Source organism: Hyla sarda, chromosome 2, assembly GCF_029499605.1.
Source record: "Hyla sarda isolate aHylSar1 chromosome 2, aHylSar1.hap1, whole genome shotgun sequence".
Lineage (NCBI taxonomy): Eukaryota > Metazoa > Chordata > Amphibia > Anura > Hylidae > Hyla > Hyla sarda.
In genome coordinates, this window is record NC_079190.1 from 276,484,157 (window position 1) to 276,511,845 (window position 27,689).

At 43.0% G+C, this 27,689-nt stretch overlaps 1 protein-coding gene across 4 annotated transcripts in view; it reads right to left on the reverse strand.

Moving 5' to 3' along the window:
* Positions 1 to 21,745: 21,745 nt before the first annotated feature.
* Positions 21,746 to 27,689, reverse strand: part of ADPRS (ADP-ribosylserine hydrolase) — a 41,602-nt gene continuing 35,658 nt past the window's right edge. For 2 of the 4 annotated variants that reach the window (XM_056557182.1, XM_056557181.1), the window contains exon 6: positions 21,746 to 27,184. In XM_056557182.1, coding sequence (XP_056413157.1) covers positions 26,886 to 27,184 — 299 coding nt within the window. In that variant the 3' untranslated portion in view covers positions 21,746 to 26,885. The remainder of the gene's footprint in view (positions 27,185 to 27,689) is intronic. The other 2 variants (XM_056557179.1, XM_056557180.1) reach the window with 2 other exon arrangements.

Here is a 27,689-nt window from a genome sequence, read left to right on the forward strand (position 1 = left end):
TTGAAATATAATTGTTTCATTTGTATTCTCACATCACTCCACATAATCATTATCTGCAACTTTTGTAATCTCTCCATACAAATAATTCACTGAGGGACAGTGTGATCCAGTAAATTCATGAAGCAGCTGGTTCTGGCATAATACTGAGTCTCATATTCAGCAGGTTCCTGCAGGTTTTACAGAGGAGAACCATCCCTATTGCTTCTATGTTTAAAATTTTTATTTGACCTACCTTTTTTTAATTCTGGTTTCATTAATTAATAAAAAAAAAAAAACTTATTGCTGTAGCTCTGTCATCTTGACTTCTGAGCATATGTTTTTGCAGTCTTGTCACAAATGGGCGAAATCATGGTCAAAATGGTGGATTATGCTAATGATTGTAGTGAAATGCAATTTTTTTACTACGACTTCACCCATCAGCAGCAAAAACGCACGTGAAAATTTGTTGCGGTACCGAAGAGTGGAAACACAGCCTTAAAGAACAGGAGGAGCTGAGGAGATTGATATATAGTTCTGTTGGAAACGTCATTTATTCATTCTGGGCTAAAAAGTCATGTGGGCAGTGCAATTCAGTGACTGATTTCAATTTGCATGCTTTTACAAACATAGCCGCCAATTACTGTGTAGGACTGCCTACTTGACAACTTAGATCAGAATGAGTAGTGATTTGCATATTGACAAATTATCCTAGTTTGGGGAAGTTTTGCCAACAATGAAGGGCTGCACGTACAGTCTAAGACTTTCAACTGTAATACAGATGTAAAAATACGTCTATATTAGGCTAATAGGAACCCAACCTAATGGTTCCATCTAATTACTTGCCACAAGCAGTGGTTTCAGCATTGTGCCCATGAAGAGTTCCAACACTGCTACAGAATTTCAGAGGAATTATAATTAAAACAATTCTGGGATGTTATCTGAGTTATCGGTGTGGTCCCCGGTGGCTTCTGTCACAGGTAGCGCTGCGGCCAGACTTGCTGGCTGCGAGTACACTCCTGTCCCTGCTGCCAGCAGTGCCGCGGTTCGCATCTCGCAATGCGCCCGTGTGCGACCGATGGTCATTACTTACCTCCTCGCCTCTCTGCCCTTTCCCAAGTCTGTGTCGGCACGTGCGTCCCCGCCTCCTATGGCCCGCACGCTCTGGCTCTTTAAGATTTAAAGGACAGCACGAACCTTGAGCGCGATGTCACTGATTATAAACATTCCTGTACGACCTGTGGCCATGGCAAGACTCCTTGACTTAAACCTGCAGGTTTTTTCCTCCTTTGCCTATCCCGGAGAGCCCATGGTTTCACATTGCCATGGACTTAATCACCGCTCTGCCACCCTCTTGTAACAACAGGGTCATTTGGGTGGTCGTAGAGCATCCCGCATTGTCTCTGATCGTGGGGTTCAGTTTGTCTCCAAATTCTGGTGGGCTCTTTTCTCTCACCTCAAGATCAAGCTTGACTTCTCTTCTGCATACCATCCCCAGTCCAACGGACAGGTAGAGAGGGTGAATCAAATTCTCGGAGATTATCTTCACCATTTTGTTTCTGCTCAGCAAAACAATTGGGCCAACCTGCTTCCTTGGACAGAATTTTTTTTATAACCACCTGGACTCTGAAGCTGCAAAAACCTCACTGTTCTTCAGCCTCTACGACTGTCACCCTCGTCCTCCTCTTCCTCTACCTGTTCCTTCTGAAGTACCTGCAGTGGATGTTGTGTTATGGGACTTTATGTCTATTTGAAAAGAAACTCGGCGCTCTTTAATTCTTGCTTCCACCCGCATGAAGTCGCAGGCTGACAAGAAGAGAAGACCTCCTCCGATCTTTTCACCTGGTGATAAAGTATGGCTGTCTGCCAAGTATATTAGTTTTAACATACCCAGCTACAAATTGGGTCCCTTCCAGGGCCCTTTCAAGGTCATGCAATGCATTAATCCTGTGTCTTAAAAACTTCTCTTGCCTCCATCTCTATGCATTCAGAACTCGTTCCACATCTCTCTTCTCAAGCCTGTTATCCTGAATAGTTTTTCTCATGGGGAAGTCTCTCCCACTCCTGTCTCTGGTTCCTCTGACATCTTTGAAGTTAAGTAGATTTTTGGCCACCAAAACAGTCAGAGGAAAACGTTTCTTTTTGGCAGACTGGAAGAGGTTCGGGCCTGAAGAAAAGTCTTGGGAACCTGAAGAGAACATACTGGACCAAGGTCTGATTCTTTGTTTCCTGCGGCCCAAAAAGAGGGGGAGACCTAAGGGGGGGTACTGTCACAGGTAGCGCTGTGGCCAGACTTGCTGGCCGCGAGTACACTCCTCTCCCTGCTGCCGGCGGCGCCACGGTTCGCTTCCCGCAATGCACTCGCATCACTTACCTCCTTGCTCTCTGCCCTCTTCCAAGTCTGTGTCTGCCGGCGCGTGCGTCCCCACCTCCTAGGGCATGCGCCGGCTCTTTAAGATTTAAAGGGCTAGCGCACCATTGATTGGTGCTTGTCTGCACTGACTCTATTTAACCCCGCACTTCCTCAGATCCTTGCTGGATCTTTGTGCTCATTAGCCTAAGAGAAAGTGTTCCTGATTGTGTATTGTCTTACTTTGTACAAGACCTCCTAGCTACGTTCTTGAACTTGCACCTGTGCCGCTTGCCCTGACCTTCTGCCTGTCCTGACTTCATAATTGCCTCATCCTTCCTGTGCCACGTTACACCTCGGCTGCCTGTGTGGACGAGTTGTATCAGGGGTAGCGACCTGGGTGCCGCCTGCCGCTGCTAGTCCATCCCGCTTTGCGGCAGGGCTCTGGTGAAAACCAGCGGCATCTTAGACTCCGCTCCCTGGTACGGCCCACACCATCATCCTCACAGGTTCAACGGATCCACTTCACCACTGCCATTACAGCTTCTTCCCACCCAGCCAGCCTGGATTGACAGATCTCCTTCTATATCCAACGTGGCATTATAAAGGAGTAGGGATCCATCTCTTTACCAAATAAGACATACACAGTCAGTTGTCCAAATGATGTAACAGAAAATTAGATTCATCAGCCAGGCCATCCTCTTCTGTTACTCTACAGTCCAGTTCTGCCTATGATAGGCAAAGTTTTTGTTGTGGACAGCAGACAGCATCAGCATTTTGATAGGTATGCAATTCTGATTTGGTCATCTAGTCATTACAGTTTCAGAGTCCCTAAATCCGGCCAAAGACATCTTATCTCCTATTCAAAGGATAGGGGATAAGATGTCTGATCGCAGGGGGGTTGTGGCCTCTGGGACTCCCCGCAATCTTCTGCATGGCACCCAAAAATCTACTGCACTGACGTCACGAGGAGGAGTGGTGTGACATCACGAGGGGGCGTGGCATGATGTCATGTCTCCAGTCCCAGAAACACAGAGATCACAGGGGGTCCCAGCAGCTGGCTCCCCGCAATCAGACATCTTATCCCCTATCCTTTGGATAGGGGGTAAAATGTCTTTGACCGGAATACCCCTTAAACGGGTTAATCTCTTATCTGTATCTATTTACTGGCACGTACAGTATGTTATATATGGGTATGCATGGTGTGAGAGTATAATAGTCCTTGAATCTGTCCATGTGTGACTGTCAGAGTGACTGAAGCATACACCTGTCCTCGACTGTCCGTATAAATGAATTTCGCTGCAGAGTTTTTCATACGGCGTGTGATTAGGATTTCTATCAATCCTATACACTTGTATGGAAAATATTTATACAATGTGAGAACAGAAAAACTATAGTTTTCTTTTTAACCTATGGATGTCCTCTACCACCACCCTGCGGTGGGAATGGAGGAACCATTTTAAGCTTACCTCAACCAGTAGGAAAGTTACATGGACACCTGAGTGTGTATCCTATTAGTAGACAAGCTGCTAACAAAACTGTACACAAAACTGTACACCTATACACTACTGTGTTCTCACTTCATTATTTATTTTTTAAAGTTTTTTTTTCATTTTTTTATTAATGTATGAAAAAGTTCATTATTTGAAAGTTATATACACTAAATAGCCACTTTATTAGGGATGCCAATAGTAGTGCAATGGAACATCGCTGACCTTCAGAACTGCAACAATTCAGTATGGAATAGATTCAACTAGGGCAGTGGTCTCCAAACTGGGGACCTTCAGTTGCAAGACAGGCGTTGGCTGTCCGGGCATGCTGGGGTTTGTAGCTTAAAGGGGTTATCCAGAAATAGAAAAACAGAGCTACTTTCTATCAAAAAACACTCCCAGTCTGTCTCCAGGTTGGGTGTGGTTCTGCTGTTCAATTTCATTGAATGGAGCCAAGTTGTAAAACCACACCCAACCTGGAGACACACATGGAGCTGTTTTTGAAAGAAATTGTGTTTTTTCTATTCTTGGTTAAGCCCTGCAGGAATATTGGCTAATTTAGACAGGATAACTTAGTTGGAGGAACTTACAGTATATGCTTTCCCATCCATATAGCCCATCCTTTGTAAGGAACAACGAGTTGTGGAGCACCAAACTTGTATTTGGCTGTTATTTGTTTGACTGTGCACCGCCTGTTCATTAAAACAATTCTCAACATCCTCCTCTGAACCTTTTATTTGATTATTTGTTTATGAACAACACATCCCCTTTTGCTGTATGTTTTTCCTAAGTCACGTCATTCTCAATTATGACCATATCTTGTACAAAGTTGTTCAGCTCACTCACAATTATAATGTGTATTTACACTGAAACTGATCCACAGAAAACTTGTAAAAAAAAAAAATTGTATTTATTCATTTTTTTTTTATTTTTTTTTATTTTTTTTATGTACTCCAGGGTTGTGGGTCTAATTTTCATACAGGGAAGCTTAAATTGTAAAAGAGCAGGAGTTTCTAATAGCATTGCAATTTAAGGTACCTGTACTGTGTAGACTATATTATAGATGTCCTTTTCATAAAAAAAAAAAATAGTTAAAAGAAAAAAATTAATAATTAAAAATAGGAAATTAATATATATTGTTTCTAAAGATCAGTGACATATATTTTAGGAAGCCTAGAGTCTTGTCTTGTTCACAACAAATTGTTGTGTGAATGTATTTTATAGACAACAGGTACAACAAGGACATCTGCTGTTTAAAAAAGGGTACTGCTCAATTTCAGTGAACTGCTTTAAAATAAAAAAAAAAGGGGTTCCTTAACACACACATTTTTTGCAGTTTTAAACACTTGTAAAAAGAAATCCATAAATTGATGCATTTATTTATTTATTTTATTTTGTATCAAATCCTATGGGAAAATAAGTCATGGTCATATCATTGTATGGTGTTTTTTTCAAACATATATTTGATGTTACAAACAGTACTGAATAACAGTTTTAGGCAGGTGTTGAATAAATATTGAAAAGTAAGAATGATTTTTAAAAATAGAAGTGCTAATAGTTTATTTTCATCAGTTAAAAAATGTAAAGTGAATAAACAGAAGAGAAATGTAAACCAGATCAATATTTGATGTGACCACCCTTAGGTACACTTGCACAGTTTTTTAAGAAATTTAGCAGGAATGTTGTTCCAAACATCTAGGAAAACTAACCACAAATCTTTTGTGGGTGAAGGTTTGGTTAATGCCATGCACATAAAAAAAAAAAAAGGAAAAGTCCAGAACTGCATACTTTTTGTGACTTCATATATCAGAAAAAAAAATGAATAGAAACATAGAATGTGTTGGCAGATAAGAACCATTTGGCCCATCTAGTCTGCCCAATAATCTGAATACTATCAATCATCCCTGGCCCTATCTTATATGAAGGATAGCCTTATGCTTATCCCATGCATGTTTAAACTCCTTCACTGTATTGCAATAGGAGAGGAATAAAGACCCTGCAGTGCTGTAAGAAAATTTCCCGATTAATCAGATCTATAAGGCTCACTACTCTCCTCGTATTATCTCCACCCTCTCGACAGGGGATGAATCCCACTTGGTCTTTATGCACAAGGGAGGGAAGAAAACAGGAAAGGCGCCCCGCCAGGACTTTTGAAAAAAGTTGAGATCAGAGTTAAGGAGAGCAATGGGCCTATAGCTAGAGTAATCATGCAGGTCCTTATCTGGGTTAGGGATCAAAGTGATGAGTGAATGTAATAAAGATTGCGGGATCTCTCTCCCCCCCCCCCCCCCCCATGAAGGAATTACAAAGGCAAACAAGTGTAGGCAGAAGGGTAGAAGATAAAGTCTTGTAGTATAAGCAGGTGAAACCATCTTGACCAGGAGAGCACCCCACAGGGAGAGTCTTAAGGACTTCAAACAGTTCCTCCAAAGTAATAGGAGCTTTAAGTACTTCTCGATCAGACTCCGAGAGAGTCGGCAGACTGCATCGGGACAAGTAGGAGTCTAACACTGCAGCTCGCTCACCCGGGGCAGACAGAAGTTGCAAAGAGAGTGAATAAAGCTTGGAGTAATAGTCAAAAAAGGGTTGGGAAATCTTATCAGGATGATAATGTACCCCCGAGGAGTCTCTCAGAGCAGAGGGTGACTGGGCAGTCGCACAGAAATAGTCTACAAGGGTATGAAGGTTATGAAAGTGAGAATAGAAAGTAAAAGAATGATCCGTAGGGTTTTTAATACGCCAAACATCATAGAAAGAAGAGGCACAAATCATGCGCCGAAAGACAGTAGAAAGGCGCAACTGGGCAGGGGAAGGAGAGGAGGCTACAGTGGAGTAGTAGATGAAAAAACGAGATTAAAGTCCCCCCCTAGTAGCCACGCAGAGGGCGGTGAAGGCGAGAATGGAACCGATGCAAAAAAGGAATTCGGGAAGAGTTAGGGGCATAGAGATTACAGAGAAGGAGCTGCTTACCACCCAGAGAACCCTCAACTATAATAAAATCACCCAAGGGATCAGCATAATGGGAGGAAACCAGCAGAGGACAGGTGCGCGATATGAGAATAGCCACCCCAGCAACCTTCTGAGGAGCAGAAGCCATAAGGACCTGGAGATACAAGTGACGAAGGAATTGAAAGGAGCTTGAATGGTCAAAGTGTGTCTACTGAAGGTAAACAATATCGGCCAGCTGCATAACCAGCTCCCGCTGTAGAAAGCGCTGTGGAAGGCGCCGTTAAGATCCTTTACATTCAAGGAGACACACTTAGCCATGAGGAGTCAAGGGGAACAAACAAAGCATAGTTAGCACAGTACTCATGCAGAACATCAAAGGAGCCGCCCAAGATAATGAAGAGCACCACTAGCCCGACGTGATCAAGTGGCAACCACTTACATCCAATGCACCTAAAAAAGAAATAGAAAAAGAAAGGAGGAGTCATACAGAGAACACCTAGGGGGACATTTATCAATGTTTGCTTATGTATTCCTTTTTTTATTTATTTATTTTTTCTTACAATTTTTTTTGCTTATGTGCGACTTATTTATCAACTGCTTTCAGCCTGTTGATAAATGTCTTTCACGTAAGCAATCTTTCTTTTTTTGCTTTGGTAGTGGCTTTTTCTGCTCCATGTCTGAGCTGGAGTAAATTTAGTAGGTTTTTCATGCAATGCGACTTTTTAGCGACTTTCGCACTTGATAAATCTCTGACCACTGCAAGTCAAAAATCACTTTTTGCTTTGGTAAGCAAGATTTTTTTTTTTTGCTTAGGACACTGAACAAGCAAAAAGTTGCAGAAAAAAGAGCGTAGGCGCACGTGCAACTTTTTTGCGACAATTTTAAGCAAAAAAAAAACCTACTAAATGCTTTGAAAATGTCCCCCATAGAGAACACATAACTGGAGACCAGACAAAAAAAACTACGGAAATCGACAGAAAGGACAACACAAAAAGACAACATATTAAGAAACAAACCAAAGGTCAGAGTGGAGGCCAAAGAACAAAGGGGGAGTAAGGACAACAGGCATCCTAACCAAGACACAAGCATTGCCACAGGGGGAAACAGAGGAACGCACCAAAAAGAAACCACCAGGAACAAAGCGGTCCCCCCCCCCAGCCCCCTCCCTGGGGCTACACCGATGAAGCTATCAATTAACAGTGACCATGTAAAGACAAAATCAGCAAGTACAACATTAACAAGCTATTAATGTAGACATCCAATCGAACAAACACCGCCACCCCTGGGGAGTGAAAAGGACTGTCACAGCATTCCATGGAGGAAATCTTCAGGGTGGATCAGCAACAGGGCTCCGCTGATTCTGGGAGGCAATCCTCTGGCCAGTAGCAGGGCGCTTAGCTCGGACAGCCTGCCACACCAATCGACCAGTTGTGGAACAGGTAAGTCCAGGGTAGAACAGAAGGTCAGAATATGCCCGCAGAACATCAGAGCATCCATCTTTGCGGGCTTGTAGAGCAAACGTGAAGGACCACCTGTACAGAATTTGATGAGAGTGGAGGATCACTAGAAGAGGCTGGAGCATCCGTCGCTTCCGCAGGGTCACCCAAGACAAGTCCTGATATAGCTGTACAGGAGCTTCATTAAAGTCAAACTATCTCAGAGACCAGGCTTTAGCCATGATTGCCTCCTTCACCTGAAAGTCCGCAAGACAGCAAATGACATCTCTAGGGGGACCATGAGAAGGTTTATGGTGGAGGGCCCGGTGTGCACGTTCCAATTTAATCCGGTGGGACGGGGGTTCACCCAGAATCATATTGAATATTGCTTCCAGCATAGCAGGAAGGTCCTCCGATTGGGTCGCCTCAGGGAGACCACGGACCCATATGTTGTTACGTCGACCCCGATTATCCAAATCCTCCACATAATCATGAAGGTAGCTGAGAAAGTTCGACTGAGAAGCAATGGTGGACTGAAGGCGTGCAATGTAGTCTCTAGTAGTGTCATTCTCTTCTTAAAGCCCCTCAACCCTATCGGACACATGCTGGAGATCCTGACCGAGTGAGGAACACGTGTCTTTGACTTCAGAAATAAGGGAGCGAAATTCCTCTTTAGTAGGGATTTGCAAAAGGAACTGACTCCAATTAGGAGGAAAAGGCAAGGAGGCAGGCACACCCGAGCATTCCAGGCCGGGATCAGAGGCAGTATCCTGCAGAGGCCTATCCGTTGCAGGCCGGGTGGTCCCTGGGGAATGGCAAGCATCTGCGGGGCTCCTCTGCGGGGAGCCCCCATAGAATGCCTGGAGGTAATCATGAGCCTTTGGAGACACCGGGTGAAGGGGTGTCCCAGGGCAATCCCCACGGGGACAGAAGACAGGGGAGTCAGGAGTAGCTGCCCAATTCCCAGTCACTGCTGCAGGCAACAGGAGAGCGTCTGGAGCCTTAGTAGGGAAGGTAGGGGTTAATGCAGGGGTTAAGGCAGGCCCCTGAATATTCCCAGGAGCACCTTCTGCAGTGGTAGAGACGTCCCCCTTCACCAGGGCTGCCCAAGATGGTGGGGTGCAGCCCAAGAAGGATGTGGGTAGAAGACCAGTGGTATACTGAAGAGAAGGAAAATCACCCTCCAACAAAACCCCTGGAGTGCCACTCACCGGAGGTCCCAGGAGGCCAGCAGGAGAGTCCAGAGCGTGGTCCAGTGACGGAGGGGCCGCAGGGCTTGCTGGGGAGGAGAATGGCTCTGTAGTAGATGGCGGCCACACAGGGAGAGTTGCAGGAGCCGGGGGACCCTGGGAGGATGGCGAGGAGAGTTGCTGCCGGTATCCCCGTAGCAGGGCTGAGGGAGAGCCAGGAGGGATTTCATGCACGTGCATGGCCCGCGATAGCGCAGCGCCCACTCCGGGACCGGAGCAGGGGCAGCCCGCAGGTAATGGGCAATGGAGCCCGGAAACTAAGCAGCTCGAGGGCAGGCCAGGTGTTTCGGCCAACGGCAGGTGTTCCTCCCCCTGGAGGAAAGGCAGGTCCCCGCAAAATACAGCTTATAGAAGCCTCAGGGAGTTCAGCTTTCAGGTGCTCCAGTGGGATGGAAAATGTGGACACAGTCCTAGGAGAGAAAGCTGAACTCCTCTCTATTGACTACATGAAATTGCACTCTACACCTACAATACCAGATCTATTACCTGTGCAGTTAAATACAAGCTGAGCTGTGGGCCACACATTAGAGATGGGCAGTAGCTAAAGATGAAACATTTTCATGTATATATCTACAGGTCCTATCAATACCAGTGACACCTTATATTCTGGGGTTAGTGAATTGGATGATTTGATCATTTTCCCTGCTGCCTTTAGTTGTCCTTTGTATGAATATCATGTTGTTATCTCACACCTTGGATTTGGCAGCAAAATGCTAAATTTATATTATGTAAACTTGTTTTATGTTCTCCTGTTCTTAAAGAGGTACTCCGGTGGAAAACATTTCTTTTTAAACAAATGGTGCTAGAAAGTTAAACAGATTTGTACATTACTTCTATTAAAAAATCTTTATCCTTCCAGTACTTATTAGCTGCTAAATACTACAGAGAAAGTTCTTATATTTTTGGATTTCCTTTTTTTCTGTCCACAGTGTTCTCTGCTGACATCTCTGTCCGTATCAGGAACTGTCCAAAACAGGAGCAAATCCCCATAGAAAACCTATGTTGCTCTGGACAGTTCCTGATACAGACAGAGGTGTCATCAGAGAGCACGGTGGACAGAAAAAAAAAGAAATCCAAAAACAAAAGAGCTTTCTCTGTAATATGCAGCTGCTAATAAGTACTGGAAGGATAAAGATTTAATAATAGAAGTAATTTACAAATCTGTTTAACTTCCTGGCACCAGTTGATTAAAAAAAAAAGTTTTCCACCAGAGTACCCTTTAATACAGAAGTCTCTCTATGATGACAGCCTCCATCCAACTTCATGGAGCGAAAGCTTTTAGTGACTCCAAGGTTATTCCTTTTCCCTTTATAGGAAACAAATGGCAGTCAGGCAAATGCCTTAAGCGATAGAGAACCCAAAACTAGTTTGCATGTGGATGGAATCTGTTCCACCACTTGCCTTTGTTTATGTAACCCTCACTTTTATGCTTAGCCAAGTCTAGGGTCTGTCGCAATGACTTTGTGACTGTTCTGTGTTTTGTACATGTTACCAATATGTGTAACATGCATGAGCTCACAGTAATTTCATCCCTAAATATTCTACTGCCTTAAAAGGATTCTGTGGTTTAATATGACTTGAAAACCAAATGCACATAGTACTGTGTAAACAGGTCAAGGTTGAACAACAAGGTTGAAAAAGGGCAACAGTTTACGAAATCTAAACTTACTGTGTTGATCAAGTGTAAAGCAAAAAAAAAAAGTCTAATACCATGATTCCAAATATGGCTTCTTTATCCCATGCTTTAATTTGCCTCAGCAGCTGCCTGACATTGGTCACTAAAGGTTAGTTTACCTTCAAGTCTTTTTCAGTGGCAGTTTACTCAGTGTTTTACTATTTAGTGCATAGTCCCCCTGGACCCAACTGCCTAACCTTACATTTATCTACATTAAACTTAATTTGCCATTTTCTGCCAAGCCTCTGGCTTCCAGGCAGCATTAAGGTAGCACCTGTGAGGCCATGCACCTATATTGGCCAACTTAGGTGGGGCTTGCAGTTTGCCTCCCTCCTCCCATTGTTTGTGTGCTTAGCCACGCTGTAGGGTTCCTGGGAGGATGCTGTGAGTCGGCCTAATGCTGCCGTAATTGCCCACTGGCCCCTGTTTTGCTTATCACGCACAGGTAGGATTAGCGATAGGTCCCGTGCCATTTGAGAAACCTTGGCGTTGGTGTGCAGGCTCTGGTATGTCCTTCATATAAGGATATACTGGCGAATGTCTCAATTTTAACATCAGTGTTGAGGGATAGCCAATGTCATTGTATACATCTACCACAGTAGTGCACCCATATTCTTGTATTGTATTATTCTAATTGTTACACATCCACACCATCTATCTGGTGTAGGATTCTATTGTGGCACTTGTAGTCCGCTGCAGGCATCCTCCATTGAATGCATTTTTATGCTGGGGATCGCCCCTAGCAACGGACTACAAGGGCAGGATCTGCTACCCCAGTATAAATGCACAACCGCATTTGGGGTTGAGCTCCTCCAGCCATTTGAGACCACATTTTTTGTTGTTGTTTAAGCCTCTGGCTTCCCCAGATCCTACTATAGTGTGATATTATCCTCCTCTGTGATTATTTTCTTAAAGGGTTTGCCCAAGCATAAACATTAAATCACTTTTGTCGGATGACACAAAACATACATTCTTGAATTGGCACAATAGAAATGGCTTCTTCGCACCATATCTCGACACAGTGGAGAGAAATAATGGCACAAGGGCATTAATTTAGAGGGGGGAGGAATAATGGCAAAATCCCCCTGTGCTATTATTCCCCACTCCCTCTGATCCCCTTTTGCCATTATCCCTCCCCCCTCCATCTTAATGCCCTTGTGCCATTATTCCCCCCTCCCTCTGATCCCCTTTTGCCATTATCCCTCCCCCCTCCATCTTAATGCCCTTGTGCCATTATCCCCCCCTCCCTCTGATCCCCTTTTGCCATTATCCCTCCCCCCTCCATCTTAATGCCCTTGTGCCATTATTCCTCCCTCTCATCCCATTTTGTCATTATCTGATAATGGCAAAAGGGGATCAGATGGAGGTGGAAATAATAGCACAAGGGCACTAAGATGTAGGGGGAGGGGGGAATGATTATACCCCTCGATTTTAATCCCCTTGTGCCACTGTTCCCCCCTTCATCTTCATCCCCTTGTGCTGTTATTCCCCCCTCCCTCTGATCCCCTTTTGCCATATCGGATAATAATGGCCCAAGGGGATTAAGATGGAGGGGGGGAATAATGGCACAAGGGGATTATGATGGAGGGGGGTATGGGGTAATGATTACCCCCCCCCCCCCCCCCACTCCATCTTAATCCCCTTGTGTCGTTATTCCCCCCTCCCTCTGATCCCCTTTTGCCATATCGGATATTAATGGCACAAGGGGATTAAGATGGAGGGGGGAATAATGGCAAAAGGGGATCAGAGGGAGGGGGGAATAATGGCACAAGGGGATTATGTATTGCATTAGTATAAAGGTAAGCACACGCCATTATAAAAAATAAGTAATTTTATGATTTATTTTGTCTGCGGGTACTTCTCGTGCCAGGGGTACCCGTGAACATACTTTCCTATGGGGGGTACAGTCGCGAAAAAGGTTGAGAACCACTGTGATAGTCTATAATGTGAGATAGGGGACAGAAGTCTTTGTCACTGATCTATCACTTACTGCACTTATCTTGTGCTATGAGCAAGTGCAGTGATGAGGCTCTGCCTCTTTTGTCTCTGCAAAGCCAAAGTCACAAAGGGAAAAGAAAGCTGCATTAGGAAACAATATCAGTAATAACACAAAAAACGTAACCTTTAATATAAACCAAAACACAGAAAGAGCACAGAAGACACTGCACCAGTCTGTTCTGCCAGTCTGTCTGTTCAGATTGGCTGTGCGAGCTCAGGTAAGGTCATATCACAGTGGCACACCAAGGTTAGTGCAAGGTTAGTCACTAATGCATGAAATACCATTTATTTTACGAAGGGGCAGATAACTCCTGGAACGGGTGGACAGGGGACGAGAACGTCTATTGGATGATTGGCCTCTAATCCTGGTGTACCCTGTGGAATTACCCCCTATTCCTAGGCAGAGTTGTCATCATAAAAAACAATAACTTCTGTTATTGAGAACCTATAGTCAAAGCTATTCCTTTTTTTTTTAGTGTTCATTTCCTCAATAATAGACTGATAATGATGACTAAAACAGATAGCCCAGGTCCAATGTATATCCAGGTAACTTCTCCACAACACTACAAAATGGCAACCACTCTGCTAAAAATAATCCATAACACACATGTAATGAAATAAACCAAAGAACTTATTGTAGATAGGATGGCTGTCCCAAAGCACTTCACAGACCTCACTCTACAGGGGGACAATACATCCAAATTTAGATAAGACAGATGAGTGAAGCTCCTGGCATACAATTCCTGCCCACTGCAGTGAGAATCTCTGACTGTGCGCACTGTGTTTAAACCGGAAGTATAGCCCACCGGCACCCATGATATGCTAGGAAACCAGGCATAGTCATAGGAAAGGTGGGGGGGGGGGGGGGGGGGTTAATCCCCATAAGATAAGGTGATGTGCATGTGCAGAGGGATGCTGGCACACCATTTTGTTTATAGCGACATGTTGGACCACAGGAATACCACAACCATAACCAATGGACATATCCTACGGTTAAGCTCACTAAAGGTTTACCTACATAGTCCTTGGATCAGTTAGTGTTGTCATCCTATTTATTGACACCCAGCACACACCATCCGGGAGATGGTCTCAGTAGGACCATTGGTGCTTTTGATGACCAGACTTCCATGGTGTACCATTTCCTTAAAAAATAGATGATGTTGCAAGCAGATCAATGACCTTGGTAACATCATTTTTAGTTGCTCTTTAGTCACCTATCATAAGGAAAGCAGCCTCCTTGATAGTCTCGAGCACAGCCACTATACCAGACCCAAACCCCAATTCTTGGCTTCAGAAACATGTCTTGAGCAATTTTGGATTCAGTGGCTGTAGAACATGTCTGTTCATGTGTAGAACCAAGGCCAACAATAACTTGTGCAATCTTTCTTTATGAAGGACTTTGCATATTGTCACACTAAAGGTATAGTCAATCTTTATCAGTGTGGTTGCCCCAAGGACTACATAGGTAAAACTTTTAAGGAGATTAGAGGGGGATATGTGAACATGTACAGGTTTCCCTATAAACAACATGATATTTAAATTACTCTGACACTGTGTGGCAGCATCTTTCTACACACACAACACCTAATCAATATGGGGATTACCCGCCCCATATCTGAGAGACGCTCATTGTTGTAGCTGGGAATTGTATGCCAGAAGATTCACCCATTTGTACTATACATAAATGTATCATTTACTGTCCCCCTGTGGAGCGTGAAATTCATTGTGACAACCACCCTAGCTACGATGTTTTTTGTGTGTTATGGACTATTTTGAGCAGTGTAGTTACTATTTCTGTGGTGGTGCAGTTGTCGAGATATACCTTGGACCTGGGCTATCTGGTTCATGCATCATTATCTCGATTTCTGATATTTGCATTGCTTTTACAGTCTATTATTGTGGGAATGCACAGTATGCTGGAGAACACTGCGTCTTTGCTTGGCATCTATGTTGGGCCTTGTGACTTGGAATACACCTAATTGCATCACTCAATTTCTGTAATTTACTGCTGTTCTTGGCTCCAATATGGGACCTAGCCAACTGTGCTTGATATTAGCTGCCCCTACCTCAATGATGTTTCAGATCACCTAGCTACTTACGATTATCCCACCACTACCATATCTGTAACATAAGAGCTCAGCATCTATCAGGCCTGCGACACTTATGTCCATGTACCTTGATTATTGTGCCTAGACATACCACATATACCCGCATATTTAGGTTTTCTTTACTGGTTATCTATATCACCACCTTCTGTCTTTAGCTAGACAGTAGTGACACTAGCGAGACAGCTAGCCTCCTCTCTGAAAAGTGTAGGGACACCTAGGAGAGCAACGGGTGGGTCCTTTTTAAGATGACAACGCTTAAAGTAGAACAGTAGTGTGCATAAGTATAACAGTAGAGTGAGGGTCAATAATCACCTCCCCTAGGACACTCTCCTTCAAGAATTTTTAGCCCATTTGGCAAATACATGATTTTATTGTAGTGGAATATACCTTATTTGATGGATTACTCTGGTGTACTAACCTTGGTGTGCCACTGTGACTTTACCTTTTTTGTGAGCTTGCACACTCAAGCTTTTTACAATACAGGGTGTTCCCATGTTGTCTGTGCTTTGGGGTTTTGGACATTTTAAGTGGTTTATATTAAAAGGTTAAAGTTTGTTTTTATTAAAGTTTGTTTTGTTATTAAAATCTGCTATATCACTGATAACACTATCATTAGGAATGATTTTACTTTTTGTGTTAGAGAACCACATCGGAATGGCAGACAACCTAATTATGCCATTGCCACATCAACTAAAGTAGGTACAGTATAAACAAGGCATATGCTGGAGCCTCTGCTTTGTTCTAGAATAGTTAAAGGGATACTCCAGTGGTGTCAAAAAAAGTGGTGTCAGCAGAGAGCACTGTGCTCATGATGTCAGCAGAGAGCTCTGTGTAACAAAAAGAAAAGAATTTCCTTTTGTAGTGTTCAGCAACAAATAAGTACTGGAAGGATTAAGATTTTTTTAATAGAAGTAATTTACAAATCTGTTTAACTTTCTGGCACCAGTTGATTAAAAAAGAAAAAGTTTTCCACCGGAGTACCCCTTTAACCCCTTCCCGACCTATGACATACCTGTACGTCATGGGTGGCAAGGTGTTCCCGACCCATGACATACAGGTACGTCATGAACAGTACTGCCGCTACTCGCGGCATCCCGCAGCGCCCGGAAAGATGGTGGCTATCACTGATAGCCAGCCATCTTACCGTGCGACCACGGGGGGTTTCATTCCCCCACCCCCCCAGCGATCGCTGCTATCAGCTGGTCAAATCTGACTAGCTGATAGCAGCGCGGTGTGTGAGTTCCGATCACGGGGATCGGGACACACACCGCTCTGCTAAGTGTCCCTGACCCATCCTCCGGCGTCAATTACCCGTCAGAGCGGTGTCCCGAGCGTTCCCGGCGGTCCCGGCGTCCTCCATGCGGTCCCGGCTGCGCTGCGTCCCGGAGGTGAGTTTCCGGCAGCAGTGCGGCATCTTCATTGGCAGCAGCCTCTGAGAGTTTCAAAACTGCAACTCCCAGCATGCCCAGACAGCCTTTGGCTTTCTGGGCATGCTGGGAGTTGTAGTTTTGCAACATCTGGAGGCCCACAGTTTGGAGACCACTGTATAATGGTCTCCAATCTGTGCTCTTCCAGATGTTGCAAAACTACAAATCTCAGCATGCTCAGTCTGTCCAGGCATGCTGGGAGTTGTAGTTCTCTAACATCTGGAAGAGCACAGATTGGAGACCATTATACAGTGGTCTCCAAACTGTGGACCTCCAGATGTTGCAAAACTACAACTCCCAGCATGCCCAGACTGCCCAAGCATGCTGGAAGTTGTAGTTCGGCAACATCTGATCCTTCAGATATTGCCGAACTACAACTTACAGCATGCCTGGGCAGTCTAGGCATGCTGGGAGTTGTAGTTTTGCAACAACTGGAGGCACACTAGTTGGGAAACATTGTCCGTTTCCTACCTCAGTGCCTCCAGCTGTTGCAATTGTTGCGAAACTATAACTCCCAGCATGCACTGACAGACCATGCATGCTGGGAGTTGTAGTTTTGCAACAGCTGGAGGCACACTGGTTTGGAAACACTAAGTTTGGTTGCAAAACACTTGAAAGTTTATAACTTAACTTAGTGTTTCCAAACCAGTGTTCCTCCAGCTGTTGCAAAACTACAACTCCCAGCATGCACGGACAGCCAAAGGGCATGCTCGGAGTTTGCAACAGCTGGATGTTTGCCCCCTCCCCCCAATGTGAATGTACAGGGTACACTCACATGGGCGGAGGTTTACAGTGAGTGCTGCAAGTTTGAGATGGCGCAAATTTTGCGCTGCAGCTCAAACTTCCAGCTTCAAACTTGCTGTGAACCTCTGCCCATGTGACTGTACCCTAAAAACACTACACTACACTAACACTAACCTAAAATAAAAAGTAAAAAACACTACATATACACATACCCCTACACAGACCCCCCTCCCCAAAAAATGAAAAACGTCTGGTACGCTACTGTTTCCAAAACGGAGCCTCCAGCTGTTGCAAAATAATAACTCCCAGTATTGCCGGACAGCCAATGACTGTCCAGGCATGCTGGGAGTTTTGCAACAGCTGGAGGCACCCTGTTTGGGAATCATTGGCATAGAATACCCCTATGTCCACCCCTATGCAAATCCCTAATTCAGGCCTCAAATGCGCATGGCGCTCTCTCACTTTGGAGCCCTGTCATATTTCAGGGCAACAATTTTGGGACACATATGGGGTATCGCCGTACTCGGGAGAAATTGCCTTACAAATTTTGGGGGGCTTTTTCTTCTTTAACCCCTTATGAAAAGGTGAAGTTGGGGTCTACACCAGCATGTTAGTGTAAAAAAATAAATTTTTTACACTGACATGCTGGTGTTGCCCTATACTTTTCATTTTCACAAGAGGTAAAAGGGAAAAAAGACCCTCTAAATTTGTACTCCCTGAGTACGGAGATACCCCAAATGTGGGCGCAAAGTGCTCTGGGGGCGCACAACAAGGCCCAGAAGGGAGAATGCGCCATGTACATTTGAGGTGATTTGCACAGGGGTGGCTGATTGTTACAGCAGTTCTGACAAACGCAAAACAATAAATATCCATATGTGACCCCATTTTGGAAACTACACCCCTCACGGAATGTAATAAGGGGTGCAGTGAGCATTTACACCCCACTGGTGTATGACAGATTTTTGGAACAGTGGTCTGTGAAAATGAAAAATAAAATTTTTGATTTGCACAGTCCACTGTTTCAAATATCTGTCAAACACCAGTGGGGTGTAAATGCTCACTGCACCCCTTATTAAATTCCATGAGGGGTATAGTTTCCAAAATGGGGTCACATGTGGGGGGGTCCACTGTTCTGGCACCAGAGGGGCTTCCTAAATGGGACATGCCCCCCAAAAACCCTTTCAGAAAAACTCACTCTCCAAAATCCCATTGTCGCTCCTTCCCTTCTGAGCCCTCTACTGCGCCCGCCGAACACTTTACATACGCATATGAGGTATTTCCTTACTCGAGAGAAATTGGGTTACAAATTTTAGGGTGATTTCTCTCCTTTTACCCCTTGTAAAAATAAAAAAATTGGGTCTACAAGAAAATGCGAGTGTAAAAAATGAAGATTTAGAATTTTCTCCTTCACTTTGCTGCTATTCCTGTGAAACACCTAAAGGGTTAAAACACTTACTGAATGTCATTTTGAATACTTTAGGGGGTGCAGTTTTTATAATGGGGTCATTTATGGGGTATTTCTAATATGAAGACCCTTAAAATCCACTTCCAACCTGAACTGGGCCCTGAAAAATTACGATTTTGAAAATCTTGAGAAAAATTGGAAAATTGCTGCGGAACTTTGAAGCCCTCTGATGTCTTCCAAAAGTAAAAACTTGTCAATTTTTTAATGCACACATAAAGTAGACATATTGTATATGTGAATCAATATGTAATTTATTTGGAATATCCATTTTCCTTTCAAGCAGAGACTTTCAAAGTTAGAAAAATGCTAAATTTTCAAAATGTTCATGAAATTTTTAGATTTTTTACCAAGAAAGGATACAAATATCAGTGAAATTTTACCAATAACATAAAGTAGAATATGTCACGAAAAAACAATCTCGGAATCAGAATGATAAGTAAAAGCATTCCAAAGTTATTAATGTTTAAAGTGACACTGGTCAGATTTTCAAAAAATGCCCAGGTCATGAAGGTGAAAATGGGCTGGGTCATGAAGGGGTTAAAACTGCACTTTGAGTAAAAAAAATTATGGACCGTTTCTTTAAACCTAATGACCTACAGATAATGTCCTCTATTATTGTACTCTGGCCCAGATCAGCTATGACCTACTTTTACAGAGATTGCTACCCAGGCTTCTCTAGCTACTAATTTTTACATACCACATATCTCTTATGGCAGCCAGAGATTGCTCTGATAATAGACATAATGCCATCAATGTCTCTATGAGACATGCCAGCCATAATGCCACCATGCCAACCACAAAATACCATTACAGCCTTAAAGGGGTTACCCAGGAATTAAAAAACAGGTACTCTCTTTCAAAGACCGCTCCCTGTCTGTCTCAGGGTTAGGTGTGGTTCTGCAGCTCAGTTCCATTGATGTGAATGGAGCAAAGTTGTGATGCCACACCCAAAGTGGAGACAGATAGGGAGGTCTGTTTTTCAGATTCTGGATAACCCCTTATCTCTCTTGCCAGCTACATGCCATTATTGCCTTCATGCCTGCCTAAAGGTTTCTAAGGCCAGCGATAGCGCTCTCCTCTCTGCTGCCTACGTGCCAATGTCAGTCACTTAAAAAGGAAGCAACCGTGACCTAAATTAAATTGTATTAGCACTTTAAGAATGAGTGAGGCAATATTTGTCCATGTAACTGTAAACAAAGTCCTGTAGCATGGTATCCTGGTACCCAGGTCTTAGCAAGGATCCTGGAGCTTTTCACTCGTCAAATGTAGGCCAGACTTTAACCCTGCCAAACTTGCTGTGTCATAGGTTTTGACAAAAGTTGTAACTTGTTCTATTCCATATGCTGCCACTATTCACTTAATACATAAAGGGTGCGTTCACACGGCCGTTTGCCCCCGTTCCGTTTATTAAAAGAAAAACTGATTTAAAAAATGGATAGAAATGGCTGATTAAACGGGTATCCGTTTTGAACTGTTTTTAATTATTTTTTTTAATGAAAAATCAGCCACCTACAGACTCCTGCAGCCAGAACTACTACTACTCCCATCATGGAACAGACTTGTTTCCATGGTGGGAGTAGTAGTTCCTGGCTACAGGAGTCTGCCGGCGGCTGGGGAGGCTACGCTTGTACTACTACTCCCATCATGGAACAGACTCTGTTCCATTATGGGGGGGGTGGTGGTAGTAGTAGTACAGGGGCTGAGGGATTGATCGCACCGGGTCTCACTTCTGAGACCCGATGCGAACAGAAGTAGGGGAGCGGGTGGCATGGTCCGCAACCCAGCGATGTACACGATGTATTTTACTTTCATTTTTAAATTCCCCACAGGGAGCTCTGAATGGCCCATACTGAGGAGCCATTCAGGGCTCCCTGCAGGGTTTTTAAAATGGACAATGTATATTAAAAGCGCTGTGGGGGGCAAGATATATAGCGGTTTATATCTAGCCCCCCAGCGCATTTATAAAGATATAACCCCCACCAGCGCAAAAATATATACCCCCGCAGTATATATATATATATATATATATATATATATATATATCTATATATATGTTACCCCCTGCAGGCGCATTTATAATTATATACCCCCCGCCGGTGCAATTATCAATATATACCCCCCCGCCTGCGCATTTATGTCACCCCCCGCTGGCGCATATGTCATTAATGCAGTGCTATCTGTGAATAGAAGAGCATCGCACCAGCCGCCGCAATGCCGCTGATAGAATACTATTCAAACATATCGCTGCAGGGGCATATTGTATAGAAGTGCTTTGGGGGTCAGATAATACTATATATCTGGCCCCCACAGCACTTCTATATAATATGCCCCTGCAGCTCGATGTATGAATAGTATTCTATCAGCAGCATCGCGGCGGCGGCTGGTGCGATGCTCTGCGAGTAAAATACTATTCACAGATAGCGCTGCATTAATGACACATAAATGCGCTGGCGGGGGGAATATATTGATAATTGCGCCGGCTGGGGTATATAATTATAAATGCGCCTGCGGGGGGGGGGGGTCACATATATATACTGCGGGGTATATATTTTTGCATTGGCGGGGGTTATATTTTTATAAATGCTCTGGGGGGCTAGATATATAGCGCTATATATCTTGCTCCCCACAACACTTTTAATATACATTGTCCATTTTAAAAATCCCGCAGGGAGCCCTTATTGGCTCCTCAGTAGGGGCCATTCAGAGCTCCCTGCAGGGAATTTAAAAATGAAAGTAAAATACATCGTGTACATCGCAGGGTTGCGGACCATGCTGCCCGTTCCCCTGCTTTATAACTTCTGATCGCATCAGGTCTCAGAAGTGAGACCCGGTGCGATCAATCCCTCAGACCCTTTACTACTACCCCCACCATCGAACAGTCTGATCCATGATGGGGATAGTAGCACAAACACTAATGTAGTCCCCCCAGCCACCGGCAGACTCCCGCAGCTGGGGAATTACTACTCCCATCATGGAACAGACTTGTTTCCATGATGGGAGTAGTAGTAGTCCCACAACACTGTAGGAGTCTGCTGACGTCACCTCTTCTGAGCATGCTCAGATGTAATTACAGATATTTTAAACCCGGGTGCAAACGGATGACATTAAAGGTTCATCCGTTTGCCATAGACTTCAATGTTAAATGATGTCCGTGTTTTCTTCCGTTTTTTTCACGGAAGAAAAAATACTGCATGTGCCGTTTTTTTCTTCCATGAAAAAAATGGAAAGGAGTGCAAACGGGTGCACAGGGATGTAAACGGAACTGAAACGGGGATAAAAGAACAGGGACAGACAGCCATGTGAACGCACCCTTATCTGTACACTAAAGAGTCCTCTTTATTGGCACATGAAGAGCTGGATCTCTTTGATCAGCATCAAGTGTAAGTTAATAGAAAAAGATTTATTAAAACAAATGCAGTGGAAAAGTGATGCAGTTGCCCATAGCAACCAGATTGCTTTTTTTCCTCAGAGATCTTTTTGAAAAATTAAAGAAGAAAATCTGGTTGGTTGCTAAGGGCAATTGGTCAACTTTTCCACAGGTTTTGGTAAATACCCTAACGTTTATAATGAAGGAAAAAAGTTTGGTACCTTCTGGTACTATAGTACACATAGTATGTATTGTGGAACATACCTTGACTGCTACTGTATTTTAGTCCTAAGCTATATTTATGAAGAATCATAACAAATGCTAGAAAGAAAAAACATCCAATTAGAACTGTTGTTTTGAAGTACTGCTCAAAAGATAGGAAAAAAGAAACAGCTTTTCATTGCTATGGCAAGTGATTCTTAACATGGCAAAGCTGCAAGAAGCCGTAGGGAAAAATAAGGGAGGTAGCAAACTACAGACATAGCCAAACAGATTTTATTCAGCAGTCACAGATGGACAGAGGTTAGCTCAGGGCATGTGGGTGGATTACCATGTTAGGAAAGATTATTATGTCATTGTGTTCCCAGTCAGTGGCGGGGTTTAGTTGACAGTCATATGACACTCCTGAATATGCGTTACTTTTGTACCTGGTGTGCAGCCTCTTTAAATGTAATATTATAAAATAAAACATGTAATGCTATTTATCCAGAATGAGATGCTTTATAAGCAGATTCAGTTTCAAACATCTTGCCTTTTGCCCTGCAGGAACCCTCCTCCGAACACAGTACCTGATAGTATTTGGGATTGTTAAAAGGAGCCATTCAACCATACAAAATTAATGCCTATCCTCAAAATAGGTCACCAACATTAGATCAGTGGTTGTCCAATGCTTGACACCCCCACTGATCAGTGATTAACCCCTTAAGGACCAAGCTCAAATTGTAATTCTTTTATATTTTCATCCACAGACCAGTATGAGGGCTCATGTTACCATAAAATGTATAGTGCAACCAAAAATACTATTTGTGTGGGGAAATTAAAAAGTAAACCGCAAATTTGCAAAGTTTCGTTTTCACACCGTACAATTTACGGTAAAAATTACTTATTTTGTGGGTCAATACGCTTAAAATGTTACCCATGATTACATTTCTATTATTGTTGCGCTTAAATAAAAAAAATATCGCAAACTTTTTAACCAAATTAGTATGTTTAAAATCCTTCTATTTTGACGACCTATAACTTTTTCATTTTTCCATATAAGCGGCAGTATGAGGGCTCATTTTTTGCGCCATGATCTGTACATTTTATTAATACCACATTTGTATATATAAAACTTTTATACATTTTTTTATTAATATTTATTTTGAATAAAATGTGACAAGCAGCAATTTTGTGTTTTTTTTTTTACATTCACACCCTTCACCGTACGGGATCAATCACATTATATTTTAATAGCTCGGACATTTACGCACGCGGCGATATCAAATATGTGTATTTTTTTTTTTTACCCTTTATGGGGGTAAAATGGGAAAAAAGGACATTTAAAATTTTTTATTTTTACACTTTAATAGTCCCCATAGGGGACTATTTATAGCAATCCTTTGATTACTAATACTGTTCAGTGCTATGCATAGGGCATAGCACTGATCAGTGTTATCAGTCATCTTCTGCTCTTGTCTGCTCGATCTCAGACCAGAGCAGAAGACCCGTGGAAGGCGGTAGGCAGGTGAGGGAACCTTCTTGCGCCGATGTTCCATATTTCTGACCGCACTGCCGCGATCTGTATTGATCACAGCATCTGAGGGGTTAATGGCAGACACCCGTGCGATCGCGGATGTCAGCCATTACCGGCAAGTCCCTGGCTGCGATCAGGAGCCGGGACCAGCCGCGCATGATCTGAGCATCGCTTTGATGCTCGCGGTCATGTACAAGACGTAAATATACGTCCTGGTGCGCTAAGTACCGCCGCACCAGGACGTGGTTGTTAAGGGGTTGAAGGAGTATGCCGGTGGAAAACACTTTTTTTTTTGCCAGAATGTTAAACAAATTTGCAAAGTACTTCTATTTAAAAATCTTAATCCTTCCAGTATTTCTCAGCTGCTGTATGCTACAGAGGAAGTTCTTTTCTGTCTGACCACAATGCTGTCTGCTGACACCTCTGTCCTTGTCAGGAACTGTCCAGAGCAGGAGTAAATCCCCATAGCAAACCTATCCTGCTCTGGATAGTTCCTGAAATGGACAGAGGTGGCAGCAGAGAGCACTGTGATAAATGACCATTATAAAGCCAGCTTAGCCAGGATGCAGAATGTAAACTCGGCTGCATTGATTAAGCAACAGTGTTGATGCGAGTGATAAAATATCCATCCCCAATTAAATGTTTTTATCACTGCATCACAAGAATTGAAGATTTTTACGCACTATTGGTGGGAACGTTTTTTTTAGCCTCTTAAGGACACAGCCCATATTGGCCTTGAGGATGCTGCCATTTTTGCAGAAAACAAGCAACTTTTGAGGGGTTTTATTTTTACTGCGCTTGCTTCTAAGTCTGGGTACGTCCTGTGTCCTGTAGTGGTTAAGAAAAGTTAAGGGAGGGGGTTGAAACATGCTTTTTCTTGTTGACATATGATGCAATAAACCACTTTTTTTCCATCACCAATTGGAGTGTTGCAGTTTTTCTTCATTCTGTTGTGGTCCTGGGCCAAAACCCTTGACTGCGTTGGTTCTATAAGCTAGAAAGATTTTCCTCACAGCAACCAATCACAACTCGGCTTTCACTTTACCAGAGCTTGTTTAGATATGAAGCGGAGCTGTGATTGGTTCCTGTGGGAAAAATCCCTCCAGACTACATGGTTCTAAAGGCCCAAGAAGCCTAGTTAAGATGACTGCCCCTTCTTGACCTTTCATGTACCGAAAATAGAAAAATAAACAAACAGAAAATGAAAACAGATAGTGATATTAAATACCGTATTTGCTTCTTATATGCTTTTACATTAATTCATGTTTCAACTTTAATCGGGATCAGTAAACTGCTGGCCCATCAAATAGGAAAAAAATATTTTTGGCTGTATCCTGACATCAAATCTCTGAGTTTCTAGGCAAGCAGCTTACATTTTTTGTAGACTTGAAGCTTTTGACTGGCTCTATCCAACATGGGACAACTAAAAAAGACTATTTGCACAGAAAACCATTAAGTAACTATTTTTATTTAGTTTAAAGAAACGCTGTTACCTTTAACCTCCTTCTCATCAGTAAATAATAAAAGGCAATGATTTCAAATCTGTAATTTTTGTGTTACTACGTACCTGCATTCTCCCACTATAAGATTGCACATAAAGGAGGCCAAGAAGTCCCCTACTTGGCCAAGCCAAACATGCATGTGTATGGAGGGATTGGGTTTAAAAGCAATTTAAGTGTTAAAGCCATGTCCCTGGGTAGCTTTAGAATACTAGTTGCCTGCAAGAACATATTCAGACAATCTGTTGTCATTGGTCATTCCCCTTTTGTGACACAAAAGATAACGTCAGATGCTAACCAACTTTGACAGATATTTGTCAAGCGCTTGCACTGGCGTGTTGGATTTTAGGTTACTGTAATAATATATAGGTGCTTACATTATATTTGATAAATGTGCCATAATAACTGAAAATAAGTACCAATGTTCACACATTGCCACTTTCTCCACCTCATAAATATCCATTTGTTCTGCTCTAACTGACACTATGCATAGATCAAGTGGCATTTTGTAACTCTGTCAATGGCACTGTTGTCTATTAACTAGAAAGGACTAAATCAGCTGACTACTGCAGGAGCGGTACAGTGCAAATGCAATGCTATATTGAATAGATTGTTTTGCTAGCTCCAGGAAATCCCTGTCATTTAAAATTTTATATGTCTATCGAATGCAAGGTTTTCGGATTATAGACAGAAAAACAAAGGGAAATATTCCAATTCCAAATGCCAATTGACCCAGCAAGCGGAAAACCATTTACACCTAGTCAAAGCACATTTCATTTTAACTCTACACTTTTGGGAGGTAAAAGGCAGCTTGGGGGATTTTACAGTATTCCTAGAGGAACAATGGGGTGAAGGAGAAATATTTTTAGTAACGTTAAATTAAGTAAGCCTGGCAGGTAATGTTATTTAGACTGGATTCAAGTCAGCATTTTTTCTCAAGACCTGCTAAATGAAACACTGATGATATATCTTCTCTTCAGTGAGCCTGCGGTTTATGAAAGGGCAGCCAAAGCACTACTAGTCCCCTGTGCCAATTACCAGACTTCTTGATTCACAACCCTACCAAAATACAAGTCAAACCCTACCAAAATACAGACAAGATTAAATGAAAGGTCATTGTTTAATCACCTCAAAAAAGAGAAACACCACTCTGTGGTTATACAAGACCATTATCAATGGATAGTACACATTAGGTTATTAAACAGTGATTTACCAAAACCTTGGATAGCCACATATAATGTGTGGTTCAGAAACGCTTCCATATTGCCAAGAGCCAATAGGATTACACAGTACACTTTGTCAATCCCTTAACAGTACTGGCCACTGCAATATAAGAACTACTTCAGTCTTTCTTCTTCAGCTCTTTTCACCCTGTATTCAGAGGCACCAGACATTTCTAGAAGTCCCTTTGGTCACTCAGGAAGGTAGCCGAGAGTTGTACAATTCCCACAGTTGTTCACCCCAATTTTCTGCATCTTGGTACCCCTCCGAGTTCTTTTTCCATAATTCTGGAACCTGTTCTTCTCCATGGTAAGCACCAGCAATAGCTCCAGCCATTGTTGCAATAGTATCAGTGTCTCCACCTAGTGTGATGCAGTAGATAACAGTGCGTTGCAAGCTGTTCATCTCCTTGGGAAGATCATCCACTGGATCCATGCAGCGCAGGAAAGAGTAGATTGCGGTGGGAACAGATTCCAAAGCAGCAATGCCATGACCTTAGAACATATGAATCAAGAAATATATCTTATACAGTGTTGTTTCTCTACATCTTACCATTATGTAATATAAGAAGAGACATGAAGATTGCAAGTACCCACATTATTTCTAGTGAAATAGTTTGTTCACACAATTTTGGTTAAGTGTCATTTTAGTGTTGAATTGCATTAAAGGGGTTGTCCGGTAAAAAAAAAAATAATAATAATTACTTCCATTAGATCCATCTTTCCCTGTTTGCTGTTTAATAAATATACATCTAATACAACTATAGAAGGTTTTGACATTTTAAGTATGGTGAACTTGCTCGAAAAACGTATGTGTTGTGACCTCCTGTGTTGTGACATATCCGTCTCGCCTACATGTTCCTTCATCTGCAGCCCCCACATTCAGAGACAGAGACCATGTGACTTTTGTCTCGCTCGGGGGGCCTGGCTTGCAGGAGCGTCTCCTGCTTAGCCACACCCTGTAATGTTGTCAAAGCAATAGTCTGCCCTCCATGATACC